The sequence below is a fragment of the Oncorhynchus nerka genome, linkage group LG2 (genome assembly GCF_034236695.1).
Source record: "Oncorhynchus nerka isolate Pitt River linkage group LG2, Oner_Uvic_2.0, whole genome shotgun sequence".
NCBI lineage: Eukaryota > Metazoa > Chordata > Actinopteri > Salmoniformes > Salmonidae > Oncorhynchus > Oncorhynchus nerka.
In genome coordinates, this window is record NC_088397.1 from 88,478,095 (window position 1) to 88,495,551 (window position 17,457).

Consider the following 17,457-nt stretch of genomic DNA (forward strand, 5'->3'; position numbering starts at 1 on the left):
CCCTTTCTGGGACAGCCCTCTCTGTGACAGCCTTCTCTGGGACAGCCCTCTCCGAGACAACCCTCTCTGTGACAGCCCTCTCTGGGACAGCCCTCTCTGAGACAGCCCTCTCTGGGACAGCCCTCTCTGAGACAACCATCTCTGTGACAGCCCTCTTGGCGACAGCCCTCTCTGTGACAGCCCTCTTTGGGACAGCCCTCTCTGTGACAGCACTCCCTGTGACAGCCCTCTCTGGGACAGCCCTCTTGGTGACAGCCCTCTCTGTGACAGCCCTCTCTGTGACAGCCCTCTCTGTGACAGCCCTTTCTGGGACAGCCCTCTCTGTGACAGGCTTCTCTGGGACAGCCCTCTCTGAGATAGCCCTCTCTGTGACAGCACTCTCTGGGATAGCCCGCTCTGGGACAACCCTCTCTGGGACAGCCCTCTCTGGGACAGCCCTCTCTGGGACTCTGGGACAGCCCTCTTTGGGACAGCCCTCTCTGTGACAGCCCTCTCTGTGACAGCCCTCTCTGGGACAGCCCTCTCTGGGACTCTGGGACAGCCCTCTCTGTGATAGCCCTCTCTGGGACAGCCCTCTCTGGGACAGCCCTCTCTGTGATAGCCATCTCTGGGACAGCCCTCTCTGGGACAGCCCTCTCTGGGAGTGTAGCTGTCCATTTAATTTCCTCCTTTTTACGTGCAGGAAACATATTGTGCCTCAACAAGTGGTTGGAATGATAGGTAGCCTTGTACGCCGACGGGGTGACAAGACGGGTGTCATCGGTGGTACTCACTCTCTCTCCGGGAGGTCCGAGAGGTCCAGCAGCGCCGGGCTCTCCTCTGGGTCCCCTCTTCCCCTCCTCTCCTGCAGGGCCAAGGGCTCCTTGGGGACCCGCGGGTCCCTACACAAACACAACAGGATGTTAGTAATCACATGTAATATCCATCATCCAAAAATAGATTTAGTATATGCTGATGTTAGGTGAAGATCTGTTGTGTTATCATTTGCTTCCAGAAAGCATTTACCAAGCCGCAGACATCTTACTAAACTAATGATAACAGAACAGAACTTCACCTAACGAAGCAAAGTTGTCTCTCAATCTAATTTTTTATAATGAATGCTGAGGATAAATATGCATTCTTTACTTTATTTTTGAAACTACCATAACATTTTTTAAATTATGTTGCTTGCCTGGTCCTTAGTAGATCTAATGTTAGATTGTTGACAGATAACAATCCAACAGGGCCCCCATGTGGCTTAGTTACAAACTCTGTTACAATCTGGAAGCAATCTGGGATGCTCTCCATTCTGTCTATGAGTTTCATGGGGCATTATAAACTCTTGGACATTATCCAGTATTTTGAGGGATTAATTAGCTATGAGAGACTGAAAGAGAGAGAGAGGAGGAATAGAGAAAGAGAGAGAGAGAGAGAGAGCCTTGAGTATGTACAGACTCAGTGAGCATAGCCTTGCTATTGAGAAAGGCAGCCGTAGGCAGACCTGGCTCTCAAGAGAAGACAGGCTATGTGCACACTGCCCACAAAATGAGGTGGAAACTGAGCTGCACTTCCTAACCTCCTGCCAAATGTATTACCATATTTGAGACACATATTTCCCTCAGATTACACAACAAATCCATATCTATTGGGTGAAATACCACAGTGTGCCATCACAGCAGCCAGATGTGTGATCTGTTGCCACAGGAAAAGGGCAACCAGTGAAGAACAAACACCATTGTAAATACAACCCATATTTATGCTTATTTATTTTCCCTTTCGTACGTTAACTATTTGCACATCATTACAACACATAATATGACATTTACATTTACATTTAAGTCATTTAGCAGACGCTCATTTGAAATGTCTTCATTCTTTTGGAACTTGTGTGAGCGTTATATTTACTGTTCACTTTTTATTGTTTATTTAATAATACTCACAATCTCTCCCTTGGGTCCAGCCTCACCCTTGAAACCTGGGATACCAGGGTCACCCTAGAGAGAAAGACAAAAATACATGGGTCATTATTACAGACCTTCAACATTCTTAAGTCTTTTGACAATGAAGTCAGATTACAACCATTTCCTCCATTGGAGTTGCATATTACGAGCCTTTGAAATGCAAACGGAATCACGCTACATTACAATATATTATTATATTACAGATACCTCGTATCGTCCCTGACATTCATTATACATTGCAACAGTTTTGACGTACAGATGTTCCCTTTGGTCCGAGAGGCCCAGTGGCTCCCTGGGGTCCTGGAGGGCCCCGGGGTCCCGGGAAGCCAGGCGCGCCAGCGATACCAGGAGCACCCTATGGTAGAACGACAGATAGGACACAGGTCAATATCAATCCCGTACCAATCAATCATCACGCTGAAATGATCATGTGTGATAGTGGAAGGGAACACTAAACGTTCAATCAACACCGTGACATTAAGATCTGAAAAGAAGAAGTAGTGATATGTTTACTGTTGCTTGTAGATCAATGAGGGAAAGAAATCTATAACTTTATCTAAGGAGGTTTCTGGACTTAGATCAATGTCTTCAATTTTACATGAGTTAGAGGGTGGAGCAGGTGGGAGAGTCCCTGAAGCTAGAGACACGGCCTGGACATCCAGCACCAAGTACCAACTGCAGTCTGCTTGACTATTATGTAAGGGATAGGCGTGTGCATGTGTGTGTGTGTGTGTGTGTGTGTGTGTGTGTGTGTGTGTGTGTGTGTGTGTGTGTGTGTGTGTGTGTGTGTGTGTGTGTGTGCATGTCTGGCCCCAGATCTGGTCTACTCAGCCATAATTAACTCAAAGCGACATATATCACACCTGACTGATTCTCATCTAAATGATTTTAATGGGTTCTTGGTTGTGTTACAGGGAAAATGAAGACCAAGAGCTTTTCCTAACCACGTCACCTGACCAGATAAATAGAACAACTCGTGGTTAGGGCACACGGAAAAGAAATGCAAAAACTACTGACTCACAGTAATGGAGATGAGATCCACAATCTTTTTTTTTTCAGGGTCAAAGGTGGGTTTCATAATGTGACTAAATATTTGTATTTATTTAACTAGGCAAGTCAGTTAATTTACAATGACCGCCTACCCCGGCCAAACCCTAAACCGGACGACTCTGGGCCAATTGCGCGCCGCCCAATCACGGCTGGATGTGATACAGCTTGGATTTCGAACCAGGGACTGTAGTGACACACTGGGATGCAGTGCCTTAGACCACTGTGCCACTCGGGAGCTATTTCTCTTTAGTTCTCAGACTGAACTAGTGGACTAGGCTGGTCACAAGCATTTACATTTAGTTTGGAAATCATGTCTGTAACTCTTTACTTTTAGTCTGCAGGTGCATTATAATGCTTTATAACTTGTCATAGTAATATATGAGACTTTATAATGTCTTACATTTTGTAGATTTCATATAGTGTATGAAAACCCAGGGCCATCTCTGGTTATCTCTGTAGATATCCCAGTGGTTTAGATATGACCTCCATTCACCTTCCCTATTCAAGCTAGAAGCACTGACAGATGCCACACAACTCTATTCAACTCTAATAAAAACGTACTTCAGGCATAACATTTTATTAGACTTAATTGGAGATGACCCTCAAACCCTGCCTATACTGTGGACATGGACTATCTTAAGTTACACTGATAGAAGTCTGTAGGCATAGTGTGAGAACAGAGTGTAGGACTATAAGATACAGAGACAGAGGACAGAGGTAGGGAGGGAGACAGGAGAAGAGGAGAGGTTGTCCAGGAGACTCACAGCTGATCCTTTAGCTCCACCAATACCATCAGTACCAGGGTTACCCTGTAGGGAAGAACAGACTAGTTAGAATGATCATTACATCCTTGTATATAGCCATTGTTTTCATCTTACATCATAAGCCTATGACAAGGACACAGAGTGTTTCCTGTTCAAGTGACATTGTCAGGGAAAAATTCAGGTCCCTAGTCATATGACTTGGACCACTGACACAGAGGGGACACTGTTTTTCTGGACACTGTCATACTGGGACACTGTCATACTGGGACACTGTTTTGTGGGGACACTGTCATACTGGGACACTGTTTTGTGGGGACACTGTCATACTGGGACACTGTTTTGTGGGGACACTGTCATACTGGGACACTGTTTTGTGGGGACACTGTCATACTGGGACACTGTCATACTGGGACACTGTTTTGTGGGGACACTGTCATACTGGGACACTGTTTTGTGGGGACACTGTCATACTGGGACACTGTTTTGTGGGGACACTGTCATACTGGGACACTGTCATACTGGGACACTGTTTTGTGGGGACACTGTCATACTGGGACACTGTTTTGTGGGGACACTGTCATACTGGGACACTGTTTTGTGGGGACACTGTCATACTGGGACACTGTCATACTGGGACACTGTTTTGTGGGGACACTGTCATACTGGGACACTGTTTTGTGGGGGCACTGTCATACTGGGACACTGTTTTGTGGGGACACTGTCATACTGGGACACTGTTTTGTGGGGACACTGTCATACTGGGACACTGTTTTGTGGGGACACTGTCATACTGGGACACTGTTTTGTGGGGACACTGTCATACTGGGACACTGTCATACTGGGACACTGTTTTGTGGGGACACTGTCATACTGGGACACTGTTTTGTGGGGACACTGTCATACTGGGACACTGTTTTGTGGGGACACTGTCATACTGGGACACTGTTTTGTGGGGACACTGTCATACTGGGACACTGTCATACTGGGACACTGTTTTGTGGCGACACTGTTTTGTGGGGACACTCACAGAAGCGCCGGCGGGTCCGGGGGATCCGGGGGTTCCTGACTCTCCACGTGGTCCCTGGGCGCCCTCAGGTCCACGAGCACCGGTGGGGCCAGCTTCTCCCTGGAGAGAGACAATCAAACAATCAATCAAATGGTCTATAAAACATCAATAAATCAAACAATATATTCAATTGATCAATCAAGCAATCGATCAATAATCTTTTGAAGTGTACTGTTTTAATATTATCGTAAAGAGCCTAAAAACACAGAAACTATGTGCAAAATAAACTAGGTGCAGATTTGGTTTAGATGGTTAAGCATTTATTGTCAAATAAACACCTCCATAAGAATTAAAGTGTTGAAATCTTGTAAAATAAAGTTACAAGTGTTTATTCTTCATTTAATTTAGTAAAAGCCCAAGTAGGTCAATATTAATATTAAGAATGTATAAAGTCGAACAACATTTATTGGAAGACAAATTAAATTAAGAATCAAATATTGTCAGAATATAAAAAATAAATAAAATTGAAACCCTACTTATGATTGAACACTTGAACCGTTTCTACGTTTCTAGAGGAAACACTGTCGTTTACACACTAGGTAGTTTTTGTAACATTAGCCACCCACACACACAGTCACACATGCATGCAGACACGATTACTCGCGCGCACACACATGCAGGCAAGCACGTTCTCTGTCACACACACACACACACACACACACACACACACACACACACACACACACACACACACACACACACACACACATTACAAAGTGGGATTATATTGATTAAATTGTAATTTTTTTGTCAACAATCTACACAAAGAACTCTGTCAGAGGGGGTAAAAAATGATTTCCCCCCCCCAAAATTAAAATAATTGGTAAAACAATAATATATCTCGATTAAATAAGTATTTAACCCCCTGCGTCAATACATGTTAGAAACATCTTTGGCAACAACTACAGCTGTGAGTCTTTCTGGGTAATCTCTAAGAGCTTTGCACACCTGCATTGTACAATATTTGCCCATCATTTTTGTATTATTCAAGCTCTGTCAAGTTGGTTATTGATCATTGCTAGACAACCATTTTCAAGTCTTGCCATAGATTTTCAAGCAGATTTGAATCAAAACTGTAAGTAGGCCACTCAGGAACATTCAATGTCATATTGGTAAGCAACTCCAGTGTATATTTTAGGCTATTATCCTGCTGAAAGGTAAATTTGTCTTCCAGTGTCTGTTGGAAAGCACACTAAAACAGGATTTCCTCTAGGATTTTGCTGTGCGTATCTCTATTCCGTTTCTTTTTATCCTAAAAACCTTTTAGTCCTTGCCGATGACAAGCATACCCATAACAAGACGCAGTAGTACTCAGAGATGTGTTGTGCTGGATTTTCCCCAAATATAATGCAAACTTAATGAAGACAAAAAGTTTATTTCTTTGCAACATTCTTTGCAGTTTTACTTTAGTGCAGTATTACTTTAGTGCAGTATTTCTTTAGTGCAGTATTTCTTTAGTGCAGTATTACTTTAGTGCAGAATTACTTTAGTACAGTATTACTTTAGTACAGTATTACTTTAGTACAGTATTACTTTATTGCAGTATTACTTTAGTACAGTATTACTTTAGTGCAGTATTACTTTAGTACAGTATTACTTTAATGCAGTATTACTTTAGTGCAGTATTACTTTAGTACAGTATTACTTTAATGCAGTATTACTTTAGTGCAGTTTTACTTTAGTGCAGTATTACTTTAGTACAGTATTACTTTAGTGCAGTTTTACTTTAGTGCAGTATTACTTTAGTGCAGTATTACTTTAGTGCAGTTTTACTTTAGTGCAGTATTACTTTAGTACAGTATTACTTTAGTGCAGTATTACTTTAGTTCAGTGTTACTTTAGTGCAGTATTACTTTAGTACAGTATTACTTTAGTGCAGTTTTACTTTAGTGCAGTATTACTTTAGTGCAGTATTACTTTAGTACAGTATTACTTTAGTGCAGTTTTACTTTAGTACAGAATTACTTTAGTGCAGTATTACTTTAGTGCAGTTTTACTTTAGTACAGGGGTACTCAACTCTGACCCTGCGAGGTCCGGAGCCTGCTGGTTTTCTGTTCTACCTGATCATTAATTACACACACCTGGTGTCCCAGGTCTATAATCAGTTCCTGTTTAGAGGAGAACAATTAAAAAATGCAGCGGAAATGGCTTCAAGGTCCAGAGTTGAGTTTGAGGGCATTAGTGTGTTTTTGATCCATACTCAGGTTTCTCCTATCACAGCCATTAAACTGTGTAACCGTTTTAAAATGACTAATTCACCATTAGGGATATTCAGTGTCTGCTTTTTATTTAAAAAAAATACCAATATACCAATCTGTGCCCTTCTTTGCAAAGCATTGGAAAACCTCTGGTCTTTGTGGTTGAACATGTTCTTGAAATTCACTACTCGACTGAGGGACCTTACAGATAAGTCTTTGTGTGGGGTACCCAGAACAGTGCGTCCTATAGCTGCATCTTTAAAAGATGTTCCGTGACTGGGAGACTGAGAGGGACAACAGAGGAAAGTGAAACCAGTGGTAAAACACACACACACGTGCGCGCGCACGCACGCATGCACGCACACGCACACACACAGTCTGGCCTGTCGGCTCACCGTTCAGAAGGAATCAGTCCTTAGCAAGTGGACAGAAGGAAATAAAACAGCCCACCTCCCAAAATCCCTCTCTCAGATGGAGGAAAATAGGTTTTAGTTTCAGAGCACTTTTCTAACGCTGCCTTCTCCGGTTTCACCTCTTTCACTCTTTCTTCAGCTTATGTTTAAAAAAAAAAGAAAATATTTCTGAACTGAACTCCGCCATTTTCTCTCTAGCCCTTTTACACGAACAGTACACAATGTACAGTAGCATCTTAGTTTGTACCCATCCTTATACTCTAAAATAATGTATTTGTACAAAAGAGTCCTTCATTGACGTACCCCTGGGTTTATATGGCTAAGTTACAAAACTGGAACTTTCCAGACACAGAGATAAAAGGACAGTGACATACCTTAGAACCTGGAGAGCCGGGGAAGCCTGGAGCACCAGATGGACCAACTGGGCCCTACAGAGAGAGAAAGAGAGAGGAGAGAGTGGAGGGGGGCAGAGGAAAGAGGGCAAACAAAGGAGGGGTAGAGGGAGGAGAGGGGAGTGAGTCAACAAACACTAATGCCACAGTGAGGGCATTCAGGTGTATTGCAGCAACACTTAGATTTCTGCTGAAACGTACAGTGTACTATACAGTATATAGTGAAATGAAATGAAATAATGAATAAAACTACATTGCAATAATACTTACAGGAGGACCAGCAGGGCCGGGCAGACCGTCATTACCACGAGCACCCTAGACAGGAGAAAGACAAGATACTGTCACCACACATCAGAGAACCAGCTCCATAACGCATATTGTCAAGTACCGATCACTGGAATGACACTATGTTATTCTTCAGAGACAGAAAGTTCTAGACAGGTTGTAGTATGAGTTCTAGACATGGTTCTAGTATGTGTTCTAGTATGAGTTCTAGACATAGTTCTAGAATGGGTTCTAGTATGAGTTCTAGTATGAGTTCCAGACATTGTTCTAGTATGAGTTCTAGACATGGTTCGAGTATGAGTTCTAGACACAGTTCTAGTATGAGTTCTAGACATGGTTCTAGCATGAGATCTAGTGTGAGTTCTAGTATGAGTTCCAGACATGGTTCTAGAATGAGTTCTAGACATGGTTCTAGCATGAGTTCTAGTATGAGTTCTAGACATGGTTCTAGTATGAGTTCTAGCATGAGTTGTAGACATGGTTCTAGAATGAGTTCTAGACATGGTTTAAGTATGAGTTCTAGTATGTGTTCTAGACATGGTTATAGTATGAGTTCTAGCATGAGTTCTAGACATGGTTATAGTATGAGTTCTAGCATGAGTTCTAGACATGGTTCTAGTATGAGTTCTAGTGTGATTTCAAGTATAAATTCTAGACATGGTTCTAGTATGAGTTCTAGTATGAGTTCTAGACATGGTTATAGCATGAGTTCTAGGATGAGTTCTAGACATAGTTATATTATGAGTTCTAGTATGAGTTCTAGTATAAATTCTAGACATGGTTCTAGACATTTTTCTAGAAGGAGTTCTCGACATGGTTCTAGTATGAGTTCTGGTATGAGTTCTGGTATGAGTTCTAGTATGTGTTCTAGAAATGGTTCTAGTATGAGTTCTAGTATGAGTTCTAGAAATGGTTCTAGTATGAGTTCTAGTATGAGTTCTAGAAATGGTTCTAGTATGAGTTCTAGTATGAGTTCTAGTATGAATTCTAGTATGAATTCTAGAATGAGTTCTAGACATGGTTCTGGAATGAGTTCAAGACAGGGAGATCTAGTATGAGTTCTAGATATGGAGTTCAGGACAGGGCACTGCAATGAGTGTTCTAGGCCAGGGAAAGGTACTTACAGCAGCTCCAGAGGGACCGGGGCGACCTCTCTCACCAGGCAGACCACGTGGTCCCTTTAGAGAGGGAGAGAGAAAGAGCGGTGCAGAGGTTACAATCACAAACAGTCAACAGTACCACATGTAGATCTCATAGCCTATTTGCCATAGATATTCAATGTGTGGCAGATCTATTTCACAGTATTTCTACTCTACTACATCCACTACATATGATGTCACATTGTAATGTGTCTGACAGGTATGAGTTATCTGACAGGTATGAGTTATCTGACAGGTATCAGTTGTCTGACAGGTATCAGTTATCCATCTGTGCTCACCATGGGTCCGGGAGCGCCATTCTCACCGGGCGCACCAGACTCCCCCTAGAACAGAGAAGAGTCATTCAATTAGTAGGAGGAGACGGAGAGAAAAGGAGGAGGGGTTTGTGTTTTAGAGGTGGTCAGAATGGTAGGTAAACAGGCATCACAACATGACAGACAAAAAAGGCAATGATAGGATATCTGTGAGATTAGAATGACTTGAGAGAGATAGAGGATGCTGATGTTGAGTCCTTCCTACCTTAGAACCAGCAGCTCCACCCTCTCCCTTGAGTCCATCAAGACCTGGATAACCCTGGAAAGAAGAGATACAGACAGGACTGAGTACAGGACTGGGAACCAAGTCTTCACTGTCACATTGACTGGGCAATGCAGTTGCTCACAGCTGTATAACAACGACAAACATACACGTTCACTAAAAGCAGGTAAACAGGAAAGAACACATTTGAAGATGACATATTATATATTGTCACTACTATGACATCACTTACTCTATGCCCTTTGATTCCAGGCAGACCGGGAGTTCCTGGGAATCCACGAGCTCCCTGTTGTACAGAAGAGAAAACAAGAGACAGGGGAAGATAGAAAGAGGAGAGATAGGAGAGAATGGAATGGTTATTCAGTTTTTCTCCAGATATGCTTTCCTGCTCTGGTCTAGTCTGGTTTGGAGCCAGACATATGATGTTCAAGGGGCAGAAGGCCAGAGGGCCAGAGAGACAGATGACATGAGGGAGGATTTAGTAGAGACAGCTCTTCCTCTTCTGTCTGACTGAATCATCTTGGAGAGTCTTCTAACCGGACTGTATCTGACTGAATCATCTTGGAGAGTCTTCTAACCGGACTGTATCTGACTGAATCATCTTGGAGAGTCTTCTAACCGGACTGTATCTGACTGAATCATCTTCGAGAGTCTTCTAACTGGACTGTATCTGACTGAATCATCTTGGGGAGTCTTCTAAATGGACTGTATCTGACTGAATCATCTTCGAGAGTCTTCTAACTGGACTGTATCTGACTGAATCATCTTAGAGAGTCTTCTAACCGGACTGTATCTTACTGAATCATCTTGGAGAGCCTTCTAAGAGGACTGTATCTGACTGAATCATCTTGGAGATCCTTCTAACCGGACTGTATCTGACTGAATCATCTTGGAGAGCATTTTAACCAGACTGTATCTGACTGAATCATCTTAGAGAGTCTTCTAACTGGACTGTATCTGACTGAATCATCTTGGAGAGTCTTCTAACTGGACTGTATCTGACTGAATCATCTTAGAGAGTCTTCTAACTGGACTGTATCTGACTGAATCATCTTAGAGAGTCTTCTAACTGGACTGTATCTGACTGAATCATCTTAGAGAGTCTTTTAACCGGACTGTATCTGACTGAATCATCTTAGAGAGTCTTCTAACCGGACTGTATCTGACTGAATCATCTTAGGGAGTCTTCTAACCGGACTGTATCTGATTGAATCATCTTAGAGAGTCTTCTAACTGGACTGTATCTGACTGAATCATCTTAGAGAGTCTTCTAACTGGACTGTATCTGACTGAATCATCTTAGAGAGTCTTCTAACCGGACTGTATCTGACTGAATCATCTTAGAGAGTCTTCTAACTGGACTGTATCTGACTGAATCATCTTAGAGAGTCTTCTAACCGGACTGTATCTGACTGAATCATCTTAGAGAGTCTTCTAACCGGACTGTATCTGACTGAATCATCTTAGAGAGTCTTCTAACTGGACTGTATCTGACTGAATCATCTTAGAGAGTCTTCTAACTGGACTGTATCTGACTGAATCATCTTAGGGAGTCTTCTAACTGGACTGTATCTGACTGAATCATCTTAGAGAGTCTTCTAACTGGACTGTATACTTCCCTTGTCTGCTTGAATGATCATAAAATAAAATAAAATAAAATTGTATTAGTCACATGCACTGAATACAACAGGTGTAGACCTCACAGTGAAATGCTTACTTACAAGCCCCTAACCAACAATGCAGTTTAAATTAAAATTGTTGTGTGTACAACTGTAATAACTAAGTCAGCATGAATAGGAAGTGAGATCAATTGAGTGTAGATAAATGAACAGATAAATGAACAAATAAATGAAAAGAGAGTGAAGAGATAATGAAACCATACCTGAGGACCAGAAGGTCCACGATCACCACCTTTTCCGGGTTTGCCAGCCTCACCCTTTAGCAGAGAGAAAGAGACAGAGAGGAAGAGACAGAGAGGAAGAGACAGAGAGAACGAGACAGAGAGAACGAGACAGAGAGGAAGAGACAGAGAGGAAGAGACAGAGAGGGATAGACAGAGAGAACGAGACAGAGAGAACGAGACAGAGAGGAAGAGACAGAGAGGAAGAGACAGAGAGGGATAGACAGAGAGAACGAGACAGAGAGAACGAGACAGAGAGGAAGAGACAGAGAGGAAGAGACAGAGAGGGATAGACAGAGAGAACGAGACAGAGAGAACGAGACAGAGAGGAAGAGACAGAGAGGAAGAGACAGAGAGGGATAGACAGAGAGAACGAGACAGAGAGAACGAGACAGAGAGAAAGAGACAGAGAGGAAGAGACAGAGAAAAAGAGACAGAGAGGAAGAGACAGAGAGAAAGAGACAGAGATGAAGAGACAGAGAGAAAGAGACAGAGAGGAAGAGACAGAGAGAAAGAGACAGAGAGAAAGAGACAGAGAGGAAGAGACAGAGAGAAAGAGACAAAGAGGAAAGGACAGAGAGGAAGAGACAGAGGAAGGGAGGGAGAAGTCGGCTATTAGATCAGTTGGTTGTCTGTGATGTAAATAAAATAAAAAGGTTTTGATCATTCACCAATTTATTTTTATGCTAATATTTTTTTACAAGCCACTCACTTGAAATGAACATTTCAGATTGAAATCCAATTAACAAACAGTGCCTCCTGATGGACACTGATAAATGACTAGTGGGCCAGTCAGCTGCCACCCAGTGGCTGAATGGTGGAACTGCAGTTTCAATATTTATTTTTCACTTGTTTCAATCAAATCAAATCAAATGTTATATGTCACATATATATGGTTAGCAGATGTTAATTTGAGTGTAGCGAAATACTTGTGCCTCTAGTTCCAACAGTGCAGTAATATCTAACAAGTAATCTAAAAATTCCCAACAACTACCTAATACACACAAATCTAACAATTACCCAACAACTACCTAATACACACAAATCTAAAGGGGTGAATGAGGATATGTGGATGAGCGATGGCCAAGCGCCATAGGCAAGGTGCAGTAGATGGTATAAAATACATTATACACATGTGATAGGAGTAATGTAAGATATATAAACATGATTAAATCGTCTTTAATACGGCAGAGGATGATAGTGGGGATGATATACAGTACACGGGTACAGACCACTGGGTACAGACCACTGGGGACAGACCACTGGGTACAGACTACTGGGGACAGACCACTGGGTACAGACTACTGGGGACAGACCACTGGGTACAGACCACTGGGGACAGACCACTGGGAACAGACCACTGGGGACAGACCACTGGGGACAGACCACTGGGTACAGACTACTGGGTACAGACTACTGGGGACAGACCACTGGGGACAGACCACTGGGTACAGACCACTGGGGACAGACCACTGGGGACAGACCACTGGGGACAGACCACTGGGTACAGACCACTGGGGACAGACTACTGGGGACAGACCACTGGGGACAGACCACTGGGGACAGACCACTGGGTACAGACCACTGGGTACAGACTACTGGGGACAGACCACTGGGGACAGACCACTGGGTACAGACCACTGGGGACAGACTACTGGGGACAGACCACTGGGTACAGACCACTGGGGACAGACTACTGGGGACAGACCACTGGGGACAGACCACTGGGTACAGACCACTGGGGACAGACTACTGGGGACAGACCACTGGGGACAGACCACTGGGGACAGACTACTTAGTACAGACTACTGGGTACAGACTACTGGGGACAGACCACTGGGGACAGACCACTGGGGACAGACCACTGGGGACAGACTACTGGGGACAGACCACTGGGGACAGACCACTGGGGACAGACCACTGGGTACAGACCACTGGGTACAGACTACTGGGGACAGACCACTGGGGACAGACCACTGGGGACAGACTACTGGGGACAGACCACTGGGGACAGACTACTGGGGACAGACCACTGGGGACAGACCACTGGGGACAGACCATTGGGTACAGACCACTGGGGACAGACTACTGGGGACAGACCACTGGGTACAGACTACTGGGGACAGACCACTGGGGACAGACCACTGGGGACAGACCATTGGGTACAGACCACTGGGGACAGACTACTGGGGACAGACCACTGGGGACAGACTACTGGGGACAGACCACTGGGGACAGACCACTGGGGACAGACCACTGGGGACAGACCACTGGGGACAGACCATTGGGTACAGACCACTGGGGAAAGACCATTGGGTACAGACCACTGGGGACAGACCACTGGGTACAGACCACTGGGTACAGACTACTGGGGACAGACCACTGGGGACAGACCACTGGGGACAGACCATTGGGTACAGACCACTGGGGACAGACCACTGGGTACAGACTACTGGGTACAGACTACTGGGGACAGACCACTGGGGACAGACCATTGGATACAGACCACTGGGTACAGACTACTGGGGACAGACAACTGGGGACAGACCACTGGGGACAGACCACTGGGGACAGACCATTGGGTACAGACCACTGGGTACAGACTACTGGGGACAGACCACTGGGGACAGACCACTGGGGACAGACCATTGGGTACAGACCACTGGGGACAGACCATTGGGTACAGACCACTGGGTACAGACTACTGGGGACAGACCACTGGGGACAGACCACTGGGGACAGACCATTGGGTACAGACCACTGGGTACAGACTACTGGGGACAGACCACTGGGGACAGACCACTGGGGACAGTTCTGATTATAATATTCATATTATGACCATTTATCATCATGATCAAATGATAGAGTTTGTACATGTGGCTGTTAGAGGTGTGACAATATTGGTGTGGGAGTAGTGTGGACGGGTACAATATGGGCAATCGTGATTGGCTCACACATTAACTTTACATGAGGAGTGATTGGCCAGATGGACTGTAGACAAACCAATGGGGATAGGTAACTGTGACGGAACATGATGATGGGGGCCAGGAGATTTTCCTGACCCTGTGACATCATCACCAAGAAAAACTCCTGGCCCTAGTCACGAGGACATTTCTATGTGAGGGGTAATTATTTAGGACAGTGTATGAACCGTGAATGCTGTTCACTTCATAGTATTTTTGTATTATTATTTTATTGGTGTAAACGTACTGTCAACATTCTACCAACAGACACAGTCAGTGTGGATGGGTGGAGGGGAGATCAATGGAAACAGTGTGGATGGGTGGAGGGGAGATCAATGGAAACAGTGTGGATGGGTGGAGGGGAGATCAATGGAAACAGTGTGGATGGGTGGAGGGGAGATCAATGGAAACAGTGGATGGGTGGAGGGAGATCAATGGAAACAGTGTGGATGGGTGGAGGGAGATCAATGGAAACAGTGTGGATGGGTGGAGGGGAGATCAATGGAAACAGAGTGGATGGGTGGAGGGAGATCATTGGAAACAGTGTGGATGGGTGGAGGGGAGATCAGTGTGGATGGGTGGAGAGGAGATCATTGGAAAACAGTGATGGGTGGAGGGGAGATCAGTGTGGATGGGTGGAGGGGAGATCAATGGAAACAGTGTGGATGGGTGGAGGGGAGATCAGTGTGGATGGGTGGAGGGGAGATCAATGGAAACAGTGTGGATGGGTGGAGGGGAGATCAGTGTGGATGGGTGGAGGGGAGATCAATGGAAACAGTGTGGATGGGTGGAGGGGAGATCAATGGAAACAGTGTGGAGGGTGGAGGGGAGATCAATGGGTATAGTATAGATGGGTGGGGGAGATCTATGGATACAGTATGGATGTGTGGGGTGGGGGAGATCAATGGATACAGTATGGATGTGTGGGGGAGATAAATGGATACAGTATGGATGGGTGGAGAAGATCTATGAAAACAGTGTGTGTCATGTCATTTTGGCTCTGCTTTCTTTGACACTTGTGTTGGTCTCCTGCATCAGACACATCCTCAATAGCCTGCGGAGGTTACATTTCTGTGTGTGTGATAGTGAAAGCGGCAGTTGTTCTACTTACGTCATCTCCAGGTTTACCAGAGGGTCCAGGTGGACCACGGGGACCCAACGGGCCCTGTCAGGAGAGAACAGAGACAGTTAGTCAGATAGACAGACCATGAGGCCCTGTCAGGAGAGAAAAGAGACAGCTAGTCAGATAGACAGACCATGAGGCCCTGTCAGGAGAGAAGAGAACAGAGAGACAGTTAGTCAGGTAGACAGACCATGAGGCCCTGTCAGGAGAGAAGATAACAGAGAGACAGTTAGTCAGATAGACAGACCATGAGGCCCTGTCAGGAGGCAAGAGAACAGAGAGACAGTTATTCAGATAGACAGACCATGAGGCCCTGTCAGGAGGGAAGATAACAGAGAGACAGTTAGTCAGATAGACAGACCATGAGGCCCTGTCAGGAGGGAAGAGAACAGAGAGACAGTTATTCAGATAGACAGACCATGAGGCCCTGTCAGGAGGGAAGAGAACAGAGAGACAGTTAGTCAGATAGACAGACCATGAGGTCAGGAGGGAAGAGAACAGAGAGACAGTTAGTCAGGTAGACAGACCATGAGGCCCTGTCAGGAGGGAAGAGAACAGAGAGACAGTTAGTCAGGTAGACAGACCATGAGGCCCTGTCAGGAGGGAAGAGAACAGAGAGACAGTTAGTCAGGTAGACAGACCATGAGGCCCTGTCAGGAGGGAAGAGAACAGAGAGACAGTTAGTCAGATAGACAGACCATGAGGCCCTGTCAGGAGGGAAGATAACAGAGAGACAGTTAGTCAGGTAGACAGACCATGAGGCCCTGTCAGGAGGGAAGAGAACAGAGAGACAGTTAGTCAGGTAGACAGACCATGAGGCCCTGTCAGGAGAGAAGATAACAGAGAGACAGTTAGTCAGATAGACAGACCATGAGGTCAGGAAAGAAGAGAACAGAGAGACAGTTAGTCAGATAGACAGACCATGAGGCCCTGTCAGGAGGGAAGAGAACAGAGAGACAGTTAGTCAGATAGACAGACCATGAGGTCAGGAGGGAAGAGAACAGAGAGACAGTTAGTCAGATAGACAGACCATGAGGCCCTGTCAGGAGGACCTAAATAAATGGAGGGCAGCACTGTAGAGGTCATACAGGTAATACAGTGACAGGGTAGACGGAGTGTGTGTGTCTGTGTGTAAACGTGTGTCTGTGTGTGTGTGTGTGTGTGTGTGTGTGTGTGTGTGTGTGTGTGTGTGTGTGTGTGTGTCGTAAAGGCATTTCCCTCTCTAATTAACAAGCACCCCTGGCTGAGAACGTCCTCATGACAGCCACTCTCAGGTAACTCTGGGTCTTCCTTTCATGTGGTCGGTCCAGTTTCATCATAGAGCTTGATGGTTTTTGCTACTGCACTTGAAGAAACGTTAAAAGTTCTGGAAATTTTCCAGATTGACTGACCTTCATGTTTGAAAATAATGAGGGACTGTCATTTCTCTTTGCTTATTTGAGCTGTCCTTGCCATAATATGGATTTTTACCAAATAGGGCTATCTTCTGTATACCACCCCTACCTTGTCACAACACAACTGATTGGCTCAAACGCATTAAGAAGGAAAGAAATTCCACAAATGAACATTTAACAAGGCATGTTATGCCAGGACAGTGAATAACAGTGGAGGCAATTAATTGACAATGTATGGTTAAAAACAAGAGAATGTTACACTAAACTGTAA

At 44.7% G+C, this 17,457-nt stretch overlaps 1 protein-coding gene across 2 annotated transcripts in view; it reads right to left on the reverse strand.

The window, feature by feature from the left end:
- Positions 1-17,457, reverse strand: part of LOC115121638 (collagen alpha-1(II) chain) — an 82,840-nt gene that overhangs the window by 37,898 nt on the left and 27,485 nt on the right. For both annotated transcript variants that reach the window (XM_065004205.1, XM_065004204.1), the window contains 13 exons: positions 15,781-15,834; positions 11,689-11,742; positions 10,039-10,092; positions 9,789-9,842; positions 9,548-9,592; positions 9,234-9,287; positions 8,095-8,139; positions 7,807-7,860; positions 4,782-4,880; positions 3,755-3,799; positions 2,197-2,295; positions 1,920-1,973; positions 774-881 (listed from right to left, as the gene is read on the reverse strand). In XM_065004205.1, the coding sequence (XP_064860277.1) occupies positions 774-881; positions 1,920-1,973; positions 2,197-2,295; positions 3,755-3,799; positions 4,782-4,880; positions 7,807-7,860; positions 8,095-8,139; positions 9,234-9,287; positions 9,548-9,592; positions 9,789-9,842; positions 10,039-10,092; positions 11,689-11,742; positions 15,781-15,834 (819 nt within the window). The remainder of the gene's footprint in view (positions 1-773; positions 882-1,919; positions 1,974-2,196; positions 2,296-3,754; positions 3,800-4,781; positions 4,881-7,806; positions 7,861-8,094; positions 8,140-9,233; positions 9,288-9,547; positions 9,593-9,788; positions 9,843-10,038; positions 10,093-11,688; positions 11,743-15,780; positions 15,835-17,457) is intronic.